Genomic DNA, 24,755 nt, shown 5'->3' with positions numbered 1-24,755 from the left:
TGTTTTGCTTGTGGTAGGCACAAAGACACGACTTGATCTTCTAATTCAAAGGTTTTAATTTCACCTTCAAACTACTAGAGAGACATTCAACAAACACATAACTACATCACAGGCAGCTGAAGACAGAAAAAACATGGATAGCTCATAGCGCACATCCCCACATGCCACAGGAGAAGAGATAACAGTGCAGCTTCGGAAGCTGTGTGACAAAACACTGTAAGGGCTCTCTCCAATAAAAGCAAGGGATGTCAACAGATTCTGGTTCAGACTCTTGTGCAAAAAGGAATGTTATTACAAGTTACATTACTGTTGCTGTCTGTTGCTACAAGTCACAGATGTAACCTTTTGAAAGCACAAACCTATCTTGGAAGACCTTTGGTACCAAAAATTTGAGCTGTGGCCACCGGCTCCTACACCTGAGAGCTCCCGGATGAAATAAAGGGTTCTAGTAACTCAATTTACTGCTTTTTAAGGAATGTTTTTCTCCAGGTCTGAATCACATCTACTGACCACAACTAAAGTTAAAATTTCTCCTACTTTAAAGGCCGTACATGGCAGGTCTCCATGTTGGGGCTGGCCCTGTCAAATGTGGAGGCAAATCTGTGATCACACTCCTCACAAGGGTTACAAATGGACACCTTCCAGCTGCAGATGCTTTCACATATGCTCTGCAGAAGAGTTGTGGCAGTACAGAAATTGTGCCACAACTGTAGGCTGTCCTCTTCTTATTTATGAAAATGATGCCTTTAAAATCCAAAATGTCTGCGAGGGAAAAGGCCTGAGTTCTCAGACACGCCAGCTCTGTAGTACCACACCATCAATGCTCAGAGCAGGCAAGAGGCAAAGGGGCTAATAGAGGGAGGAGGACCAATCATGACTGGCTGGCCAAAGTGCCAAGAAGAAGTGAAGCTTCATGACAAAGAAAATGATAGAACAGTTTGGGCTGGAAGGGGCCTTAAATATCACCTGTTCTCAACCTGTTTGCCATGGGCAACCTTCCACTGTCCCACACTGCTCAAAGCCCCATTCAATCTGGCCTTAAACACTTCCAGGGATGAAGCATGCACAACTTCTCTGGGCAACCTGTTCAATTGCCTCACCACCCTCAAAGTAAAAAGTTTCTTCCTAATATCTAAACTAAACTTAGACTCTTTCAGTCAGTTCACATATTTTGTCATCTGTCAGGAAAAGGTGAAGGACCTTTATAAATACTTCTTGTATGTTTGCATTACTCCACCTTGTGCTCCAGGGTTTTCAGCCATGCCAGACAGTTGAAGGAACAGTGCATTAGCCTTTGACACCATGAATAAAACTGATGTAGCCTAAATAGTAGTTACTAGATAGTTTGCCCATTTTACTTCAATATAAAGGATCCTGTTACATTGCTCCCTCTCTGACCTCTTTTTTAAGAGGCTTCAAAAATCAAACTGAGCAAATTAGAAAGATTCTTGATCCTGCCCTATTTGTTTTTTTAATTTCAAAGATAGATCTAATTTTCCTAAATCTGGTTTCTCATTTCCACACTAGGAGTGCCATCAAGTCTTCCTGGTTTCTGCTATTGGCAAAGCAAACAGCACTAAATGGGACAAAACATGGCAGAGTATAAAACAGAAAGTATTACAGACTCTTCTTTAAGAAAGCAATTCTGATTTTTGTGCAGAATACCAAAGAGGTGTCAGGACAAAATGGACTTTGAGGGCAGCACAAAAAGTTCTTCTATTAGGATGACCATTCCTATGTCACTCATGATCCATATATGGAGGAAAAAAGTCATTATCTATAACAAACTATTCTGATCCTTACACTGGATTATCACCCAACCTGAGGACTGAATTTAAACCTAGCATTTAAAGTACAAAAATGTGAAAGGATGGAACACTGGCCACTGTGAGGTAGAGAGGCATACTCATATTGCACCAGCGAGGAAGCACTGGCAGGCACATTATCTCCAGAAAAACATCAATTGAGAAGAGCTGTGAGTCACTTGGAAAAGATGTGTTTGGCTACCCACAAAGAGAATACTTTGTGGGTTTCACTGGCTGCAATGAATTAATACCTAATGTACAATGCTGATCCCAGGTTATAGACATTCTGGAGGATGCTGAACATGCATCAGGGTGTGTGTGTGAAAATGAGATATAAAAAGGACCTATTCATTCAGGTTATGAAATGTTACTTGAACTTTTTCCCAGAACTGAAGTAAAACAACTCAAAAATGATGAAAGAAAGAAAGAAAGAAAGAAAGAAAGAAAGAAAGAAAGAAAGAAAGAAAGAAAGAAAGAAAGAAAGAAAGAAAGAAAGAAAGAAAGAAAGAAAGAAAGAGAAAAATACAGACCAGCTTTGCTGTTCTTTAGTAATTTTCCTTCTTTCTGATTCACTGATTTTTATTTCATCTGATGAAACTCTGATTCTTCAGTCTGATCACAGGTAAACTTACCATTATCATGATCTACTTTCTCTCCACCTTCCATTCCTCTCATCCTCATTTCCTTCTATATCCCAACTCATTTCTTTCTAAAATTCTCCATAGGTAAACAACAATTTGCCCTCCCAAAGTAACACATTCCTAAAATAGCATGACCTGCATATGGGCAAAAAGTTCATATACTTTTTGAAGCAGGTGAAAATTTACCCTTTGTACATAAAAAAAAAAAAAACAGAGAAGAAACGGTAAAATAAAGACCTGTGAAGCAAATGTGGATGTAGACTGAACATGGAGTTGGGACTCTGCAGATTAAACTTCTAGGACTGTCTTATTCTTCCACTACCTTGAACTAGGAGCTCTGCTGTTTCTGTGTGGCTCATTCCATATCAAGTAGAGCCTTAGAAAGCATCATTTTCAGCTCTTCTCAATTCTACTGTATCCATGTTTTCTCCTCAATCTCTTTGCATTTCATCTCTAAGCTGTCCTCTACTCAGCATCTCCCCAGTTCTCCATTTCACTTCATGTACACCACATACATGCATATTCCTTCATCCCATCACCTGTGTGTATACTCTTTTAGGAGGAGGGGAAATGAGATACAACAGGTACTTGTTTACAATTGCTTTCCTCATTTTTCACTTGCAATGGCCACGAGGCCTCAGATAATTTTCCCTTTTTCATAATATCAGTATTAATAATACCACCATAGTAGTCTGAATCATGTAAAGTTCTAAGCAAGGTAGTAACTCCTTTTCTCCCTCAATCATTACAACTGAGTTTACATTTTGCAATCAAAGAGTCTAATGCACCACTGCATTATTAAAAATTCCCCAGTTCAGATCTGAGCTAGCTTCATAAATCTTGTCTTAAATATGAGGCATCGTCTACTTGCTCGCTCCTAAAAAAAGAGCTACATTCTTCTATGGTATCTTGCACTTTAGGATTGGACTCAGAAAACGTAATAGTAGACCAAAACAGACACCTAAGACTTAGACGTCAACTTTTATATGAGTAATAACAATGGAACTCTAAAAATGTCTAACACTATGCTCTGATAGGGTGATACAGACCCAAACCAATGCAATAAATAGTGGTCTTTTTTTTTTTTACTGAAATACAAGAGAATGGTAACTTAAATATTTTAAGATCTTTGTAAAATCCTTTACATGAAATCACATTTATGGACCAGTTAATACAAACTCTTATTCTTTGACACACTTATAGCAATTTGCTCCTTCAAAGTAAGGTACTTACAAGCATTAACAACTCTATCTTCCAAATGTTCATGTGATAAAGCAATATTACAGCCCCCATTAACAAGTGATGCACCTAAGACAGACAATTTATATGATTGGTCCACAACTACAGGGACTGGAGTGTCAGTGTCAAACAATAAAAAAAGCTCCTTGTGTGTGGTTCAGATGAGCAATATCATCATTGCCTTTACATTGTCTACTCACTAAAACTACTGCAGATTTGAGCACATTCATTTTTCTCTACATCTGATCTTATAGTGCTGAGTCACATGAATTTATCCTCTTTTACAGTCTGCTCATTGACTAAGTAATGGAATGTTCTAAAGATATTAAAGGATTGACACCCACAGAATTGGCATTGGGTAGGTACAACACAGCACAAAATCACTTCTATAGGTAAAAGTGGAAACTCAAAAAGTTCAGTATTTCAGTGACTTGCTGAAAGTCAAGCAGAAGACGTGTTCCCAACTACAAACTTGATCTTTTTAATGATTTTTCTGAAAAGGCAAAATTGTAGCCATTACTACTACAAGCTTAGTGCATACCAATTTGAATATTAGGTCATACTTGTCAAACTGCAGATCCTTGCTGAATATGCAAAGCTTTTCTTTTGTAATTGTTTTAGAATTAAAAGTCAAAGAAGTATTTCTATTTTAACAGAATTTCACTATTCTCCTACTCTATAAGCAACAACCCAATTGCTTAAGCAAGACATGTGATGTATGAGTTAATAATAAACATAAAAACTCTCCCTTTTCCCAGATCAATACTTCAAACTACTCAGAGATACCTAAACACTCCAAAATCCTAATTCTTCAATCACTACTGTGAATGAAACAGGAGTTTTTTAAGTCCCTTGCAATCAGCCCCTCTCCAACTACAAGGTGAAGTTGTGGAAAATTAAAGCAGAAAAACCAATGACCATTTGCTATATGCTTACAGACAAGTAAGACACTAAAGATCTTTCCTGACAGCCCTTAAGTCACACATTCCAACACAGCCAAAGGAATATGCAAAATTCTCAGACAGAATGGTACAGCATTCTACTTTCACCTGGCTTGTATTAAGTAATGTAAATATGTTTGTTTGGGTGCATGAGAGTTAAAGTCAGAAATTATGTTATGTCATTGTGTCAAAAGGATGATTCTGCTTTGTAAGAAGACTCTTACCATGCTTTTGTACTGTGTTTCTTACTCAAACTGAAATATGGTAAGACAACTGAGAAAGATGATGCAACTGAAATTAATTCCAAGCTGCCTTTTCCTGTACTGTCTTTTGGATCAAAGCTCAAAAAGTTACAAGAAGTTAGGAGCAAATAAAATACAGTGAACTGTGATGCACGGAGAAGAAGTATTCCGGAGCTATCAGTGTGCTTCTATTGAGTAACCAATGCTTTTATTTAAAAGGTTTTCAGGGATGTTCATGGCCTAACACATATATTACACAAATCATTTGAGAGAAAGAGCTATCAAGAAGCAGGAGAAAATACCCTGTTTGGATTTTAGAAGGCAAAATCCTTGGATGTGTCCCTAATTTTTAATCAGCTTGATGAAAGAGAATAGCACTCTCATTGACAGTCCACATTTTAAACTTACACTCAAAAACGTCGACAAGCAGCTATCAAGAACTTTAAGGAAAGGCAGTATTTTGGGGTGTTTGTCCTAAAAGAAACACAGTTTTCTCCCCTAGATCAACCACACAATCTCATTACCTAATCACAGAAAGGTAAGCTTCTGTACTCTGATCAGCACAGACTTGCAAGGCTTTGAACGGGGGGAAGAATTCATAGTCAGGATGTATTTATAAACACAGGAGGTAGTTCAGAGAGTGCTTGAGGAAGGAGAAGCACCTTTCAAAGCATGTCATGCAAGCCCACAGACACAAGAAGATAGCTGGCATTGTCAGAATACAATGTGATTTTCAGACTCTTTTTTCCCTTATCTTTGCAGTCAGCTCAAGGCATTGACAGAAACTTCACATGAACACATTAAAAAAATCCTTCTCACCCTCCATGGAACAAGTACATACATGTTTCCCTCTACTTCTGCTAGTTTCTATCTGTTAACTTAAAAGACAGAAGACACTGGTTTGGGTAAGAGTGGCTTCTCTTTCCTTTCTGACTTTGGTAAAACCTACACAAACTCTATTTATCTCTATAAGTAAAGCTGCTGTGATAATACTCTTTTCATGACAATCCACCTCCAGATTCCCAGGAAGCAGGGAGTACTAGGGATTGTCTTGTCACTGGAACAGGAACAGTTGATATAATCAAAAATGTTTTCATCCTTTTAAGTGAATAATGCTATTTTGAAGTTTATCCGCTAATTTGTCTTCCACCAGTTTTCTTCATACTTCTCTTCATGCTCAATGGCACGATTAACATCTGCAAACTTTGTAGTGGACTGGTTATGCTGTGAACCATTTGGTTACTTCCATCATTATTCAACATGCAAAGTAGAATAAAACAGGATTAGAATTACTCTTCCACAAATCCTCTCAGAGAGTTCACAAATGCTCCTTTGTCCTCTCTACTCCAGTTCCCTTCTTAGTTTTCAGTTTCATAAGCTGGTTAGATGGAGTCAGAAATAAACACAAAACGGTAAGAGCTGTCTTGGCAGCCTCCAGTGAATTCCCACCATAAGCATTTTCACATCCCACAGCAAGCAAGCAAGAAAGCAAGCCAAGGTGTTTCGTAAGAGCAACCCACAAGTCTTAACAAACGCATTTAGGAAATTAAATGAAGCTTTCACCATTTATGCTCAACACCTTGCAAGGGTCTAAAAACCTCACCTCCAAATCCAAGCAACAAAAAGCAGCTTTTCATACAAAGCTGTTGTCACTAGGTCCTGTATAAGAAGGTGTTTAAAATATAGACAAGCAGTGAAATAGAGAATCATATTTCACCAATTAGTCTGATGAATTTTGCTATGGAAGTCTGAAGTCTAGCACAACATGAGAGCTTTTTGTACTAACTCTATTTTAAGACTCCTCTAGCACGGATCACAGATCTGTTCTGTACTAATACTGTTCCCAAAGTCAATCGTCAGAAACCGCTATCTCCTCTAGCTGTGAAAGACAGAATAAAAATAATTAAGGCAAGAATTAAAACAACTGGTTCATACAGTGCAATCCAACTTCAATCAGAATACAGAACATCTTAAACAAAATGTTTCCGAGTGCATTGTTTGTCCTCCTCACTTCTAAAAACACTCTATTACTACAGTTTGGAAAGGTAACTGAGTAAAATGAACATACCCCAGGTTATTCTCTTACCTTAGATATACCAAATTAATAGAGAAAAGTAAGAAAATAGGGATAATTTATTGCTATACAACTCCTCAACAGACTTTGATGACATATTGATCAGTCCTGCCAAAGAACTGGAAGCTCCCAGAGGACCTGGTGCTCTCTAACACATAGACTGGAAGCTATTCTGCTCCATACAGTACTGGAGAGAAGACCTCAAGGTGAGCTCTGTGGCAGCCTCAGCACATGCAGTGCTTTCAGGTGTGGGCAGCTCTGACACAGCCACAGCTCAGACATGCCTGCCTGATCCACATCTCTCTCTGGGGACTCGGTAACTGTCAGTCCCACACTCCACCCGTGCTCAAGCTCTGCAAGTACAGAAGAACACAGCAAAGACACAAGTCTAAGAAGTAGGCAGATAATGCCCATGTAAAAGATGGAATAAACTGACATTTAAAAGTAGGAGGCATAAAACAATGTCTACAGAAGCTGCAGATGTCTGCTCTGAACCCAAATGAGATGAAAATGTCATCCCTTACATAAAGATATTTCCTACAGGACATGCAGTTATGTTGGCTTACATACACTTTTTCTTTTCTGATTTTCAATGGAAGATTTTTCCAAATACATGGTTACATGAAAAATAGCATTGGTGACAATTTGACTGCTGCAATTACTGAATGGTTACTTTGTTTTTCCCAAATTACTTGCTGAAGAAGGGTGTGTAGACATTTAATGACAGGATATCTGAGTGACCATGTTGTGTTCTCAGAATGTAACAGAAAAAAGAAGCATAGCTTTTTGTGCATTTCTACCTGATGTAACTCAGGAAGTTACTTCTTATGAATACAAAAATCATCATTAATTTTTAAGAGGATTTAAAAATCTTGTTTTATAAATGTCTCCCATGGAAAAGCAGATATTTAGCTCCTTCCCATTTCCCTACTGACACTGTTTATTAAACTACCACTATAGCACACTCTTTGCACATGAAGTTTGGATTAATTTTGCTGTGACTGAATTAAATCACAAATGCCTCTGAATTCTCAGGTAGCTGACTTACCCTTTTATTCACAAACTCCAAGATACACATTTAAATGTATTGGCCAATAATGATGGGAAAAAAATCTTCTCATCATGCTCAGCTTGTTTTCCTCATGTTCAAATACACCAAGTTATTTATTTTCATATTTCAGTTCTCAACATATACTTACACTTCAGGCTTTTCAGAGCAGGCAATATTTTCTTATTAGTCTGGGCATTATGTATTTATTTATATCTAATGTCAAGTCTTAAGATATTGTTTTAATACAAACTCAGTAATACAGATAATGATGAGGGGGGAGAGTGTTTCTGGGACTTTGGACTATGGATAGATCCAGATGGTGAATCTCAGGTGTGAATGCTTGCTTTGGAGAAGTTTGAGGTCCACTTAAGGGACAGATGACAGTCACTCCTTTCTCATGAAAGACTCAAGAGTTATTTGTAACTCACAGTGACATTTCAACATTAAAAATAAAATAAGCAATATGTATGAGGCCTTTTTGTAATTTCATATAGTTCATTTCCATGAAATCATATTCTTATTAAAATATGATCCACATGGATAATTTTGCAACAAAGAACTACTCAGGTCAAACTTACCGATTAGGCAAGAACATTATTTTTGTGAGAAGAACTGTATCTGAAGAGACCAAGAAAACAAGTAGCTTCCTGGTGGGTAACTTAAACACTACAACACAAAATAGAACTTTGTGCATTCTCCCTCAGGGTAGGGTTTATTTCCTAGTTTCTTTAATAATGTTGGTTGAAATATTTAATGCATATTTTGAAAAACCTAACAAATATTCAGCTTTAGAGAGCTAACAACAAACAATTCTCACTGGTTCTCTCAATCAGCTTCCACCTACTTCAGCTCTCTAAATGCAATTCAGAAAGCCGCGAACAAAAAATTTAGGCTGAACTGTTCAGTCACAGACTAGCGTTCTGCCAAAACTCTGCAGCTCAATCCTGCTGACTTCATGTTGCTATTCAGGATATTTTACAATGACTGTTCTTTTCTAATGCTACTCCAAACAGCAGAGACATATTGGAAGGAGGTGAGAGACAAGATTACAATCCCAGCAGTTGATCTGCACCGACTAGGTTTCTGTTCTGCTCAAATCACATTTGTTCCAGGAAATCTACTCTAAACAGAATACAGGAACACAAAACATAGAGTAGATATCTCTGAAAGGAGCATTTACCAAGAGCATGTAAGCATTATCAAAATATACATCAAAGTGGTACTGTGTCATAAGTACAGTTTAGAAGGACATGGGATTAACAGGAGTCTACCCAAAGATTACTTACCATGTTCTCCACAGACCCTCATCTATACATCTTAAGAAAGAAATGCTCATCTCCTTTAGCACACAGCAAAGCATCTTCTAGGTCTCTCAGCAAGACAGCAAGTTGATTTTTAAATTTTTTTAAATTCTTTCTCTTTTTCTTTTTAAATACAAATTCACCCACATCATCAGACACAGACTGATGATACTAGTAAAAGAATATAGTAACGGAGTTGTTGCAGGTTACACATACCTCCATTGTGTTACACATACCTCCATCTGGCTGCAAAATAAATAAATGAATAAATGAAGGGCTGAGATTTCCCCCTTCCATAGGGACATGGGTACTTGCGACTCTCTCCAGATGCTGCTCCCCAAGAAGCATATGAAAATGCATCTCTCAGAAAGCATCACTATGACAGGATCCACTGCAAATGCACCTTCTGCTGTTGTCATTGGTTCCCCATCACCTTAATGGAACAGTGTAGTACTGTTTAAACTACCTTTTACATACAGATAGATTCTCATCAATCAAACTTGAGCTTAAACTTGAGAATAAATTTCATTTCTTATCTTCTTCCTACCTACACTAACTTGGGAAATATTTTACTCCAGGAATTGCCTCAGGGGATTTTGCTGCAGCAGGCAAAGAAATGGTATTTATCCTAAGAAGAAAACAGAAGTAGAAGTGTTTGATCCAAAATCCTACACTGTCTGCATCTACCTCTTCCTTTACTTACCTGATGAATAATCAAAATATTAAATGTGGTGGCATTTAATGTAGCTATTTTGACTGTTCCTGGTTCAGCAGACGACAGTCTCAGCTCATAAAACCCACAACAATTCTGGAAAGTGTAAAACCAACCCTGCTTACCTTTCATACCAAACTTAGAATGTCTTCCAAACTTCAGAATAATGAGGGTTATTACTAAGCCCGTGCACACCAGTGCTGCAATTCCCACCACAACGTACACCTAAAAAAAGAGAGGACACAAACAGACCTGTTTGTTTTGGTTTTGTGTCTTCAAAGACATCCAGCATACAGTCATATTAATCCAGTTATGAAAAGAGATTAATTTCAACTGGGAAACATTTGCACTGAGATCAAGAGTACAGAAAACAGACACTTGTTGAGGTTTCTTCTATTCTGCAGAGAACACAGATTCGGACAGTTATGAGAACTTTTTTAACATCCTACATATTCAAGGCAGATGGGAGGGAGTGCACATCACCCTTTTCCCTTCCAGCAGAGTGGCGTGTTACAAGAAAATAAATAAGAGCAGCACACAGGAAAAAAGAACTTATTGTGGGGATGTTTCAATACTCGTATAAATTACCTGGAGTGGCTGTGAAAGCTCCATCACTGGAAGAACGAAAACCAGAGAGGACACAACCATAAAGAACCATATTGGCCCTGCTTTATTAAGAGCAGCTTGGACTTCGGGAGCTTCCACAGGTCCCACCTTTACCACCTTGGCCATTCAATGACTCTGCTATCAGATGAGACACAACTGTCTTGGATCCTCCCAATCTTTAGCACATTGTCCCAGCTACAGTCTGCTTTCTGGCTCCTGAATGCACACTCTCCTCTGCTTGCTGTTTTACAGAGTCATTGATGGAGGGAGGCTGCAATGTCAACCAGGCTGGTAACCCACTATCAGTTTTCCAACATTTCAGTTCAGGACAGCATGAGAGGCAAGGCAGCAAATTAGGAAGCCTATCAGTACAGCCACTTGTACTAAAATCTATCACAAGCCATTTAAGCAAAAACTTACATGAAATCATGCCTTAAAACAACATATTTTGAAAATTCATTGCAGCATATCATCTTTCTAACATGGAGGTGACTCCAGGATGTAAATTCAACCAGCAATCTCCAAAAAATCTTGGAGATCTTTGTTTTGTAAATGAAGATTTGTTCTCCTTGACTAAAAATTAGATGCAAATTCTTAGGCTAAAAAAATGAAAGTTTCATTTTTCAGAAAAGCAAGGCACAAACCAGCAGTTTTACTTGAACTGAAAAGTGATTCAGTCATTTAAAAAAGCTGGGGGAAGGACAAGAGTGGGGAGCACTGATTTTATTTTTCATCCTTTTTTTCCTGAGTTTTGATCACAACACAGTAATAGCTATAGTTTTCTTATAGGCCAGAGTCTTATTATAGTGTCTGCAATTTTGTAAGTTGTGTAGCCAAAAAGTCCACAAATATCACAGATCAGGAAACAATGCGTATACTTACAGTGATGCTATCTTCATTCTCTTTGTTGGAAACATCCGTTGAAGTGATTTGATTACTGTTATTTGTAGCATCTCCAAGATCATTAGGTGTGGTTTCATACTCTTAAGAAAGGAAAAGGTGTTGCTTTTATAACTTCATAACTTTGATGGGGAAATGGTTTTTCTATATTATTTCTGCTCTGTAAGATGGTAAGGCCACTATCAGCTTTAGGAATTTAAGCTCTTTAGACACAACTCATAATTGCTAAAGAAGCCAAAATGTTTTGGAAGAAATCACTGTGGCATGTAATTGAACAAATGTGCTGAGACTGACAAACATGAAATAAAAAAAGCAATCTACATCATAATGTCTATCCCTACTGGAAACACTAGAGTTAAATGAGAACTTCATCCATAGAGCTATTTTTATGTGCTTCTAACTTCCCATTAAAAATGAAAGACTGCCCTCTACACTGAACTTCACCAGCCTTGTATTCAGTCAAATGTAGGACAGTCTTAGAAAATAGCTTGAGCACTTTTGTTTTGCTGAAAAGAACTTGGCAGATGGGTTTCAAGCTATCTTACTAATATAAAATGTGAAATAGCTGTTTTCATTTGTTTGATAAATAATTTAAAAAAATATTATATGCACAGAGGTTACATTTTAACATTGCTATCATACTGTTAAACCTTTAAAACTTAAAGTGCCTTACATGGTATGAAGAAATTTGATTGATTTATCAAAATAATTGCACTGACATGGCTGCAGGGACAAAATCAGAACTATTCCATGCAAAAAATTGATCATGGCTCAATTATTTATAAGAACTTCAAAATAAAACACAGATATTCAAAATAAAACACAGAGTCCGTGATCTCCTGAAAAAATTATTCAAATGAGAGAAAAAAATAGTAAAATGTTATACATATGAAGCTAAGATAAACATGCATTAAAATAAAATTTTAAAATGCATTTATTTAATTATTACATCTGGGAACACACATAACATTTTAATTTCATGATTGCAATGTATGCAGATGAAAGAAACAAAGGGCAATAACTGCACCTATTATAAAATACACCTTCAACATTGTAATTTGCATTTGCAATTAAATAGGTGTTTCTTTACATGTTTTTTTTTTTTAAATCAGTGCCATAAGCCTACAGATGAAATCTTAAATGTGAATTTGAAAAAGGTCCTGCTAACTACAGTGGCATGAGCATTTCTGAGCATAGAGCTCCAGCTGAGCAAGAACAGGGAGAGCTTGCACCTAAGCACTATTCTCCTTTAGCTCCCAAGGCCAATTTGGAGAGCTCAGCTGGCAGTGTTAGTAAGAACTTGCACTGGGCTTTTGATCTTCAGGCATGCAAGGACACATTTGCTTTCTGCAAAGCACTTGCAGGCTCCAGAGTTTTTTTTTGGTACAGGAAGCTGTCAGCTACCTCTGGCACCAGTGCTACAGTCAGCACAGTCAGGATGTCTAAACAACTCACATAGTCTATTTTGGCTCTAAACTATGCATGCCAAAGGACAGGACTCTTTCAAGACAAAATACGTATTAAATACACAGAACTTTCAAGAGAAAAAAATTAATTCCCTGATCTTTTACCACTTGAATTCTCCACCTTTGCACTGCATCTCTGTGTGTGTAGCTTACCATGCAGCAAGGTTAGAGCACCAGCAACAGGAGAATGAACAGCATCCCTTGCTCATCCAGGTAGCACAATATCTGCCTGAATGGCTCACCTGCACAAGCAGCCTGGACTTTCGGACAAGGCTCTGTGCTGACCATCTGTCACTGTGAGTACATCCTTTGCTAGAGAAGAGGAGGAGACTTCTAATTCATTATCTGCAGGCAAAGCCTGCTTTATAACAAGTACTTCAGTCTAAAAAATTTGGGCTTCCTTCACAACCAGCTTAGAAAATTTTCACAAAGATGGTTTTGGCCAACCATCTATTTATTATTGTTTTATAAGACTAACACATAAAACAAATATTTAGAGCCTTTGCTACTCTGACTTTGTAAAACAAACTTCGGAGAAGGAATTTTTTGCTCCCAATTTCACTTGTAAATAACAGCTGATGCTATTTGTAGTTCTGTTTATGCTCAAGCCTGCTGCAAACTACTGGAAATCACACCCTAATGAGAACCATAGGTCTGGTCTGTGAATCCTCTGGGTGCCTTCTATATTAAAATGGGCAAGAGCTAAGGTAGGCTACATTGGTATACTGCTGGTATGCTGACATTGCTTGCTGTCTAACTGTGAATCATTTGCATTTGAGGTATTGCCAGATCTTCAAAGCCTCTTGAAATGGGTGAATCCGGCAAGGCAAACACACGTGACAGCTATCCAGCACTAGCCAGACGATTTGAGTTGAACAAATTCTTGTTCATTTCACTATGAAATTCTGACATAGACACTGAGCACTCCTACAGACAGGATAACGCCTTTTGACTCATGCTACATAAGGCTCATATTGCTCTAGGGCCAGGTTCTCTGGTGCTCTGTACCTCATACAGCCAGCAGTGACTAATAACAGCTGCGGTGATTTGCAGTTAATGCTGGCCAGTATTTTACAGCCATCTCACAAACAAGGTGTACAGCAGCTGGGATAGACACAACAGCACAGTCACATCAGCACCAGGGGGTCACTCTGCACAGTCATTCTGGGGTTTGGCAGATATGGGGCAGGTTGTCTCCCTCATGGTCACAACCATATTAGAAGAGGCATCATGGCATGAAAATAAGAACTCAGAGCCAAAGGAGCTGGCTTTGCACTCAATGTCCTGCTCAGACCCATGTGAGTCAGTTTATTTCTCTCAGTTAATTTCCAGATGGTGTCAGGACAGCATTCTTGCTTTGTCTTTTCCAAGAGGTGCCGCAGAGGTGAGCTAGAGGCACAAGTGACTGCTCCACGCTTGCAGCAAGCAGTGCCCCATGCAGGCAGGACTCCCCTCAGCAAACTCAAAGACATGCAGCCTGATGTCACCTCATCAGATCTTCTGATTTCTGTTGTGTGTTCAAAATACTTAACAAAAATATTTGGAAATCACCTCACACACAAGGACAGCAGTTTCAAACAGCAGAAAAAACACCCAGAAATAAAGAGGAAGGCCACCTTCACCAGGACTAGGTCTTGCAGGCTCTGATCTGCTAGCAAAACTTAAAGCACACACACCTCAGCAGAAACCCAGCCAAGTCAGTCAAATCACAGGACTTACATGGCTAAAGCCATACACAGGCATCAGGACCTTGATAAAAACTTCAGAATCAAAATCTTCATGCATACAGCTTATATAATACAACACATGAAGAAACTGTACAAACCATCACCACTTTCCCATCCCCAACCCTCCCTTCTCCTTCTCCTCAAAAAAAAAAAAAAAAAGATTTTGGAAAGAGAGGGAGGGGAAGGTATCCTTTGGAGTTTCTAAGCATTTGAAGTCAAATTGATGCTTCAATTGCACATTTGCTAAAGTTTAATGATGTGGAATGGAATCAAAGCAATAACATTTAGATCAGCTTTAGGTAACCTGAGTCATGGGCTATTTCATCCAAATAAAAAGTACTCCAAACAGGATCCAGCTTCAAGCTGTTTGTCTAAGATGAACTTTTCTACTCACCAGAAGTACCCTAGAAATATTTTTGAAAACCAGACAGTTGCTTTTCATTCTGCAGCTTCTATTTCAGTGCACACTGGCTTTCACTTGGTACATTTTGCCTAACTAAAAAACTAATGTGAACACTGTGTCATCAAAATCTCCTGGCACACACTCAGCTACCACTGAATTGATGGTCTGCTTATGCAAGAGAGATTAAGGGAAGGTACAAATGAGCGGACAGAGCAAAATAAATTGCCTACAGGAAAACTTACTTGCGCCAACTTCATTTCTAAGTGGGATTTAGGGGTTCATTTTTGGAGGCAAAACAAGTATGGAATCATCCCTGAAAAAATAAATTAGGTTGTATAAAGAGAAATCACAAACTCTCTTTCCTCCAAGAAATGCCTCCAAAAGGTTCACAAAATCTCATGTCTGTGAACTACATCACACAGCAGTCATCCTACAGGATCAACCCATTTGTAACAGTGGATTTATGCTTCTTCTAATGTGAATCAAAAGCAGCATAGAAATAAAACATCATATTGTCATCACATATGCTAAATATAAGGCTGGAGAACCAAAACCACGAAGTACCTCTTAGAGCTGTATCATTCTATGTAACATTTCAATTTAATGAGCCTAACATTTGAACTTTTAATGTTTCAGTTCCTTCATTTCTATTATTAAAATAAAAGAAAATCAAATATATACCATAAACATCTGGATCCAAAATTGGGCCATTACCTGTACATGGAAAAGAGGAAAAAAAAAAAAGAAAGAAAAGCTTTGTTAATAAATTGCAAATTCTGGAAGAATAAAAATTTCTTTATGAGTAGTTTTAAGATTTGACTTTATTTGCCATAAAGATCATAAGTATCTACATAAATGCAAATCATCATCAATAACTGCAGTCTGTTAATTACATTTACAACCATCTTAGAGTTATTCCAAAGGTTAATATTTTGCTTCATGTCATATGTGCACACAGCACTACTTCTGGCAGGGGCAAGTGTTATTTCACAACTGGGCAAAATACTACTTCTGCTTTCCACTATTAATACATATATATACACATATATATATACATATGGAATTTGTGCAACAATAACTATTCCTGCTGAAAAATCAAAGATAAAACTTTCCCTGGATTCAAGTGGAAGTAGATTTCACAGAGTTTTAACAATCACTGATTTGTACCTGATTTAAAAAATTATGCTATTGTATCATTGTGTTAGCAAACCATTTTAAGCTGTGAGCTGGCAAGATAAAGGCTACTAGAAATGGCCTAAGCAGCACCATTTGATTCACTCTGTAAAAGGATGCTTCCAAGAAGCCAGATGTGCAGCTGATACACAGACAGAACTCTTACTGAAAGAGTTAGATGTCTTAGAAACCAGACTTTACACTAGCAAATGGATACCTGTCTAGTCTACACTTCTCTAAATTTTACTAGTTCCTCTTTGCAGTTTTTTCTAATTTTTACTGCATGTGTAGTAAAAAAAAAAACCTTACTGCAGGTTTAGAACATAAGTGAGTAAAATTCGCAGAACAGCCATAGAAATCAGTGAATTGTTATTAAAGTTTGGCAAAACACCTGTGTTGTGTTTGACCATACCCATTCACTCTGATCTATAATGCACCTCTAGCATAGTTTATGTAGTAGGCTTATAGTTATCTCTTCCATATTTTTTCTCTCTACTTTTGCAGGCTTGGAAATAAAATTAACAAATAATTAAAATCTCTAAGGTTTAATACAACTTCAATAAACCCAATTCTGTTTATAATACTATATAGTAAAGCCACAGCAGTAGCATTGCACAGGCACAATGCCACAGTGAAGTAAATGCAGAACACCATTGTTAACAGCACAAGAACCTGCTGAAAATACCAGTTGCTACCTATTTGTAGAATGGAAACAGAAAATTAGGCTTATTTTTAAATGCACTTGAAGATATCCCAGTATCTAGGGATATATGTCAATAGATCCCATGAGAACTGTCATGTCAATTGGCAGAAATAAATAACCAGTGAAGAAAGCCTGACTATCTATCCTCAAGTAATCTGACCAGAGATTTTTGTCCACAAAAGTTCATGGATTCAGTTTTCCAGTGTAGAATATCCAGCAGCAGAAAAACAGTGTTTCTAACTCACCTTCTGTAATCTGAAGTGGAACAAAAACCCCAAGCAATCAAAAACCCCAAGCAATTAGTCCTTCATTTATGAGTTAAATGTCAACATTTTTGTTTCTATTCACTGGAATTAGGATAAATTAAGGTTAGTTAACTCCTTAACTCCCTTAACTCCTGCCAGACATATAAAATATGAAGTCATCAATTCCATTGGAATATCTTTTATCTAATTAACACTTCAAATAAAGCTACAAAAATCAAGATGGTGGACAAACCCCAAATTTCTGTTGAGTATTACTTTTTCTATTTAGCACATAGAAACATACCAACTTAATCATCAGTTGAAGTTATTTTAACATTAAACTTCACCACAGTCCTTTTGCACATTTACACACAATTATTTTCAAGGCCAAGAACAGAATGACACCTTTGTTTTGGCACCCATTAGAAGAGGTTGTTGAGTAAATGAGCTATCAAAAGCCCTGTCCTATTCACTCATCTTTACAAACTACATCAACTACACTTGGATTGTTTGCTTCTTTCTTTATAAATTTGGCATTTCCAAAATAAAGCAGAAGCAAGAGACTCAATCCAAAAACATACTTCTGCAAAAAACATTTTATGCTGCACAAGCAATATGCTACTTCTAAGGCATATTTAGCATATTCTTTTGCTTTGACCAGATATATGTGACTTGGACATATTCAGCTGAATTTTAATGTAGAGAGTTAGTAGAGGAATAAACTTAATTAAAAATATCTATTATTGGTAAAAATGTCTCCCACATTCACTAGCCATTTTGGATCATGTCCTATGAAAGCAGCCTCCAGAATAAACCATGACCATTTTGTGCTTACTGTTCACAGCACTTAGTCTCAAATAATCAAGTCACTCTCAGCAAGAATTGGAAACCAAGAACTTTTGCAGACTAAATATAGTTAAAAACTCAGCCAGTAAAACATGAAATAAATTCTTCCACATCTTCACACTTAAAACAAATTCTTAATTTGCAACATTAACTTGGTTATCATTAGCACAACCAAAATCCCACTATGGTACATGGTTTCCTCTCTTTCATGCCTGCAACCTCAAATCAGTGAAAACAGTCCTTCAAGAAGCATGCTGAAAGTTAGGATCACCTTAGAACAAATTACATCATCATCATGTTTGATCCAACTCTGGAAGTGGACTATTACACTATTGATGTAGAACATGCTTCAGACATATACATTTACTTTGGGTAGGCAAGAAGATTATAGGTTAGGTTAAAAAAATTTATAGGTTAAAAAAATTTTTAAATTTTCTTTTTTTTTTCTTTATTTTCAGAGAATTTGCTCAAGTGATGCAATAACCAGAGAATCAGTTTAAAGCTCAGTGAGTATACCCCACCCCATGAAACATCAAGACTGGTATTTAATTCAGTCATGAAGACATGAAAATGAGCATAATGCCAGGGTGTGGGCCTTAATCTTTATGCTTCAGTGTACAATATGTGGGCCAAAAGAAGAAACTGCACAGTAATGACAGCACTGAAAAAGCCTTTTAAGGATTTAAAAAACCTGACAGTGCTTTAAATAGAAATAGTATAGAACAAAAATTGTAATATGATGCATTTGCTTTTATGCGAGCTTCAGTGGAGGAGACAACAATGCTGTGATGTTTTCTGAAGCTCAGTTCCATGATTCTTGCAGGAGAAAACTAAAAACAGTATTGAGGAGGCTAAGTAGCTAAGCCATTTCCCCTGTTGTTAATTTTTAAGACTGGTTTGGTGCCATCCACTATGCATGAACTAATTTCTGATGCAGTTACATCCTGTCTACACATAGTCCCATTTCCTCTATACTCTTCTTGTGAAGCTTACTCCACTACAGATCTTGGGAAATTCTTAAATAATACAGCACAGTTTATATTGGTAGACTTACATTCTATATGAATATAAAAGGGATGGAACAAATAAATCATGTTTTCTTTCTAAATTAGAGGATAGCTACAGTTCTATTTACTGTGGGCAGAAGCATAAAGAAAAAACTGGATAGGAAAGGACCAAATAAAATATATCAAAGACCAAAAAACATTATAAGATCACCTAATGTATTACAGGAAGCTGATGCTCTGTGAGAAAATGAAGCCAGGTTTATATTAAATAATCAGGCTGTAAGAGAACTTCCACTGTACACAGAACATCCATGAGGTGAACTGTTTTTTTGAATAATGAAAATGCAGTATTGGGGGATACCAGTAGCTGAAACCATGGCATGTTTCTGTAATGAGTCATTTTAAGAAAGAACTTCAGAGAAAACAGAGGAGAGGAGCAGTGAGCACAGTGGGAGTAAATAAAGCCCAGTTTTATCAGCTCTTTGTCTTCTCCTAAGGATGGGAAAGCAAAAGACCTCCCATCTCTCTCCCCATTTCAGCAAACTGAGCTGAAAGGGTAAAAATGAAATACTGACCATATTTTTGTGGTCCGTGGCCTGAGATGTAGGAAGAGAATTTAAATATTCACAATTTTTTCTTTTCCATCTGATAACATTACAGAGCACTGCTGTTTTATAAAAGAATAAAGGCAACTATTTATATCACATGGTCAAAAAGCCAAAGATACATACAGTCTCATATTTGAGATATGACTGTGCAATTATCTGCACAAGATGACACTTCTATTTCTACTCCAAATGTGCAAGGTCCGCTCAGAGTTTTCTTCCACATGCTCCAATAGGCTTGCACGTACAGTGACTGTTATTACAGCCACTTCATGAATGGCTTTGAAGATGTGGGAAAAGATCAAACCACAGTGAACATCAGTCACTTACAGTACTCCCTGCAATTCAGTGAGCTAGTCCACCTTGAGCCTGCCCACACGGTATTTAGAAATGGCAAGGAGGAATCTTTAGAGCAACTGAAGCTGCAACCACCTCGAATGCTGATACTACTAGCAATGTAGGCACCTGGCTGCCACCTGGACAAAGGGCAATTAGACACCAAAAATGCTGTTAAGATCTGAGACTTTATCTATCCTCCTTCTTGGTTACTTGTTTTTTCTCCAGTTCCCTCCGGTCCCAAAACAACATATTATCATGAACTCACATATCTGCACTATCAATTTTCCAGTAAGGCACTAGATGCCACACAAGCATCCTCCACATCCTTGAGCGCGCTACCTAGTTCCATTCATATGCAGTACAGCAAGTTAAAGAGGGGCTGAATTGGAACTCAGTGCTTTTCAGGGTAAGAACTGAGACTTGGGAAAACTTCAGAAACAGTAACTTTCCATTAGCCTTGGCTAGCAGGGAAGATGGTTACTCAAAGAGAAGATTTACAGAGCACTGACATGACTGTCCTTCAGAAGTAATAAACAAGAAGAAAACGCTCAAGAAAAGCATTATTTTACAAGTAATATTGAAGACATTCATTCAGAGAAAAAAAAGTTCTATAAAAACCCTAAAAACCTTCCTCCAAAATAATTAAACTGGCCAAAAGCACTATTTCACCACTTTCATCAATTTGCAATTGCTAGCATTAAAAAAAAATACACTCACCATCTCCAGGCACTGACATGAAATGAGCATCAACCCGTTTTTCATCCTCTCCATAATCATTCTTTGCCAGTAAGGTATAAGCACCATTATTCAGGTGTGTAGGATTGTCCAGCTGAAGGCAGCCATGGTATTCACTTTGATTGATAACATGTATTTTAGTACAGATGTATTCAGACTCATTCAGTACAGCTCCTTCATAGAACCACTGCAATGTGGGCTTAGGGTTCCCTTTCACAGTGAATGGAATACACCAGTGGTGGTCCGGAGTCGGAGACTCAATAAATGTGATATTTGGTGCAACTATATTGGAAAAAAGAGTGAAGAACATCAGAATATTCTGAACGTGTCCTTCCTCCCTTCCCTCCCTCCCTTCCTCCCTCCCAAGTTCTCCTGGAAGTACTTTTCATTCATCAGTACAAAATTATGTTACTAGATGGAATGGAACCTATTGGAAGGATACTCACACAGGAACATACCTGCTCTGTCTAGAGTATTACGCTGAACTGAACTGAAGCCGCTCTTCAGAAAGAAATAAAACAAACTAGTTTCAAAGACTGAAAATGTGTTAAATCACTTAAAATGTGTAAGGTGTGGGAACTTCAGTTACTGGACCACTTAGAAGGAGGAGAATGACATTTTAGTTTTACTTTGCTCAAAAGACTGCACAAGAGTGCTGAAGGAAGACAGCAGTATTAAGCAGCATTGAAAATATTTAAAATTGGCCAAAAGCAAGTACTACTGGAAAGACACTCAGCAAAGAATCCAGATTTACAGATTATTTTCTTAACAGAATCAAAGACAAAACAGATTACTTAATTCTCAAGATTATTCTGTCAGGGAAAAAAAATTCTTTACTATACATATTCCTTGTTCAAATCTGCTAAATGCCTCAAGTTTACAGACCTCTACTGTTTCCCTGAAGAGATTATTCCAATACCTTACCCATTATTTTCCTTTATATTTATTCTTAACTAAATTGAATTTCTTCTAGTTATACTCCCTTTTATCACCCATAATAGTCCCAAGCTCAGAATCTCATTGACACTCGTTAACATTTCTAGTTTATGTTTGTTCCCATAGTTATTAGATATCCAATTTCAACCTACAAACCTACATCAATAGTGGTTTTTTTCTAGTTTACTCTGTCATAAGCACACGCTGAGCAAAATTTGAGATCTCCAAAATGTTCCATTCCCATCTTCAATTTAACAGAGGGTTGCAACTTGTGAAAACATGCTGTATAGCTCATGTCAAATGAATTCAGCCTGGAGCTCAGATTTAAGAAACCATTAAGAAACCATTTTAGTGCTTCTCTGCACTATATACCCCTTCCCCCTTCCTTGGCCCTGAGAAATAAGTGTACACTATCCAAAGCTACGACAAATAAATTTACATCTGGCCATACAAACATTGAACAAATTAGTTGTTGTTTTAGGTAGTAAGAACATGTGTAGTCTTGTATAATTCTACTAGCCTTTGCAATTCACACTTTGCAATTGCTAAGACAGTGTGCATGTACATACACACCATTACAAACCTTCCCACACTGACAGTGCCATTCAGGAGTCAGCATTTTAGACCTTTACTTACAGACTCTTTTAACTGGAAGACAAAGCAGTCAGAAATACACTTTTTGCAGAATACAGAGCTGAAAAAGATAAATGCAACAATGGCTGACTGGACTACTCCTACATTAACTGCAGTAGATAGTTCACACACCTTAAGGGTTTTCATTTCAACAGCCTGAAGGTCCAAAAAAAATACTTAGAAGAGTTCCTGCCAAGACAGTTTAGCCTCCAGGTCTGTATGGAGGCCCACATACGTACAGAATACCGTAAGCTCAGCGGAGGCTTGGTCCTCTCCCACAATGTTCTCTGCTACACAGGAAATCTCCAGTCCACTATCCATTGATGAGACATTCTTGATGGTGAGAGAGGCAGGGTTCTTATTTGTGTCACTCTGAAAATGATCAGAAAAACATGTATGCGTCAACCACAGCATTAAGAACAAAGGAGAGGGAGGGAATTACTGGCCACAGCTGAATGGCATTTTTCATTTTCCCTTCCTTGTAGCTCTATCTGTCCGTAATTAATCAAAGTCTTATTTTAGTGTCTTATCCAAACAGACATAAAACACATACAGAACCAATTCTAACAGTCAGTGGCAGCAGATTCAAAGCTACAAAGTCCTGCTACAAATATTGCACTCAGCCATGTTTCTGCCCTGCACTTCCAGTCCTTTTTTTACCATTTTATCCCCTCTACACAAATGTTTTTTCCCCTCTAATCATATACCCTTGCTCATACCTCTCTCCTACTTCATGACTGGTCTATCTCTGCCTGTTCTCTAGAATGTTTTCTTCCTGCCTTTATTCTGTCCAATCCTTGCTTTACTCATCCTTTTCTCTCTTTCCTTTAAATTTTTGCTTGACATCTCTTCCACTGCTGCCTTCTGAGCCCTATTGTATCTTGACATGTTTTCTATCTTCTTCTTAACAAAATTTCTTTTGAAAGCTTCCTTTACTCAAGAAACCTTCCTCAAGAAACTGCATATCTTCTACTACCTAAACTATTGCCTAAGTGCTGTTTTATGTGTTTAAGAACAAGCTAATTAAGGTAAGAATGATGATTCTTAAAAATCTTGATTCTTATGATCTTTAGAAATCTGAGTGTCTATCTACAATCTTAAAAAGCATACTGACTTTGCAGCTATGTCACACTGGCTAAACAAATATGACTGAATTACCTCCTCACACAAAAAGCACTAGTAAAGCTAGTTGTTTGTCTGACATTAATAAATCAGGCCCTTCATATGATCACCAAATAATTATCATTTCCATATTTTAATTTTTCATAAAGAGCTAAGCTACTTTGGTAAACTGGAAAGCAACAAAAACACCCTCCAAAAAAAACCAATTATGATAATTTTTAAAACTACTTTTGAGGTACTTTTTGTAATGTACGCTGTCAGTGCTACAGACAGCACAAACAAGTAACCCACTATAATTGTAAAACCACAGCAACTTTAGGTGGCAGTCAACAGGAATATGTGGGAATGCTCCTGCATACAGTCCTGTGCAAACAGAATTCTGAAGCTTGAGATGATAGCCTAACTCTACGCAAGTTCAATGTCCCTTCAGCCTCAGTGTGACAGTAGGGGAGGCAGGTGGAAAAGCAAACACCCCTTCACACATTTTCCTAGTTTGCAATTCTCAGAGCTGAACAGTGCTCAAAGCTGGACTGACTGCAGAGAGGCTGAAACAGGTTCAGGGCTGAAACCTGCAGCAAGAAAAATCTAAACAACATCAGTCAAACTATCCATCAACACAGAAACTCAGAACACAAAAGTTAGCTTTGCAGAACTAAAACCTAGTTTTAACTCTTAAAAGAGCTAACATCCCTCTTTTAAAAGAGGTGAGAGGAAACAGTTAAAAGAAGCATACAAGATGAAGAACATGAAGGCAGAAACTGAGATATAGGAGTGAAAGAAAAGAAACAAAAAGCAACACTTACAGAAAAAAAAAAAGGATAGTTGAGAATCAGAAATAAGGTCTAAAAGGTCATGCTCTTCTTCTACTGAAAAGACTGCTGTGCTCCATGGCTAAGTTTGTAGTCAGCCTATATAATAAGCCCCTCTACAACAGCATGATCAAGTTATGCCAGAATGCTCATGGAAAACTTGAAGCAAACTGACCATGGCATTTCAAAGATAGGAGGGTTAAAAAAATTAGGTGATCTCACTTTTTGAACAGAGTCCCACATTTGTTTTGGCTCCTAAAATTAAAACTTTTAAAAAATTTTGAAAAAGAGTGGAACTTGGCAGAGGTTCCCCACAGTGTTTTAATTTCTTGTTCTCGATGACAACTGATGCCTTGATGCCTTTGGGGAGTTTTACAGATCAGAGAAAATTTTAAAAATACAACTAGAGCTTTGCAGAGCTCTTACTTATGAAAGCTGGAATGAAAGACACACTTCTTAAATTCTGTACAATCCTGATATAATGAACTTTGGTA

The 24,755-nt window shown here is 37.5% G+C and overlaps 1 protein-coding gene across 7 annotated transcripts in view; it reads right to left on the bottom strand.

Moving 5' to 3' along the window:
- Nucleotides 1–24,755, bottom strand: part of NTRK2 (neurotrophic receptor tyrosine kinase 2) — a 199,671-nt gene that overhangs the window by 131,702 nt on the left and 43,214 nt on the right. For all 7 annotated transcript variants that reach the window (XM_036402533.2, XM_036402535.2, XM_036402534.2 and 4 more), the window contains exons 7-11: nt 22,570–22,702; nt 20,744–21,043; nt 15,790–15,822; nt 11,495–11,595; nt 10,132–10,231 (exon numbers count right to left, since the gene is read on the bottom strand). In XM_036402533.2, the coding sequence (XP_036258426.1) occupies nt 10,132–10,231; nt 11,495–11,595; nt 15,790–15,822; nt 20,744–21,043; nt 22,570–22,702 (667 nt within the window). The remainder of the gene's footprint in view (nt 1–10,131; nt 10,232–11,494; nt 11,596–15,789; nt 15,823–20,743; nt 21,044–22,569; nt 22,703–24,755) is intronic.

Source organism: Molothrus ater, chromosome Z (genome assembly GCF_012460135.2).
Source record: "Molothrus ater isolate BHLD 08-10-18 breed brown headed cowbird chromosome Z, BPBGC_Mater_1.1, whole genome shotgun sequence".
In the NCBI taxonomy this organism is placed as follows: Eukaryota; Metazoa; Chordata; class Aves; order Passeriformes; family Icteridae; genus Molothrus; species Molothrus ater.
The sequence above is the reverse complement of the archived record's forward strand: the minus strand, read 5'-3'. Positions and strand labels throughout refer to the sequence as shown.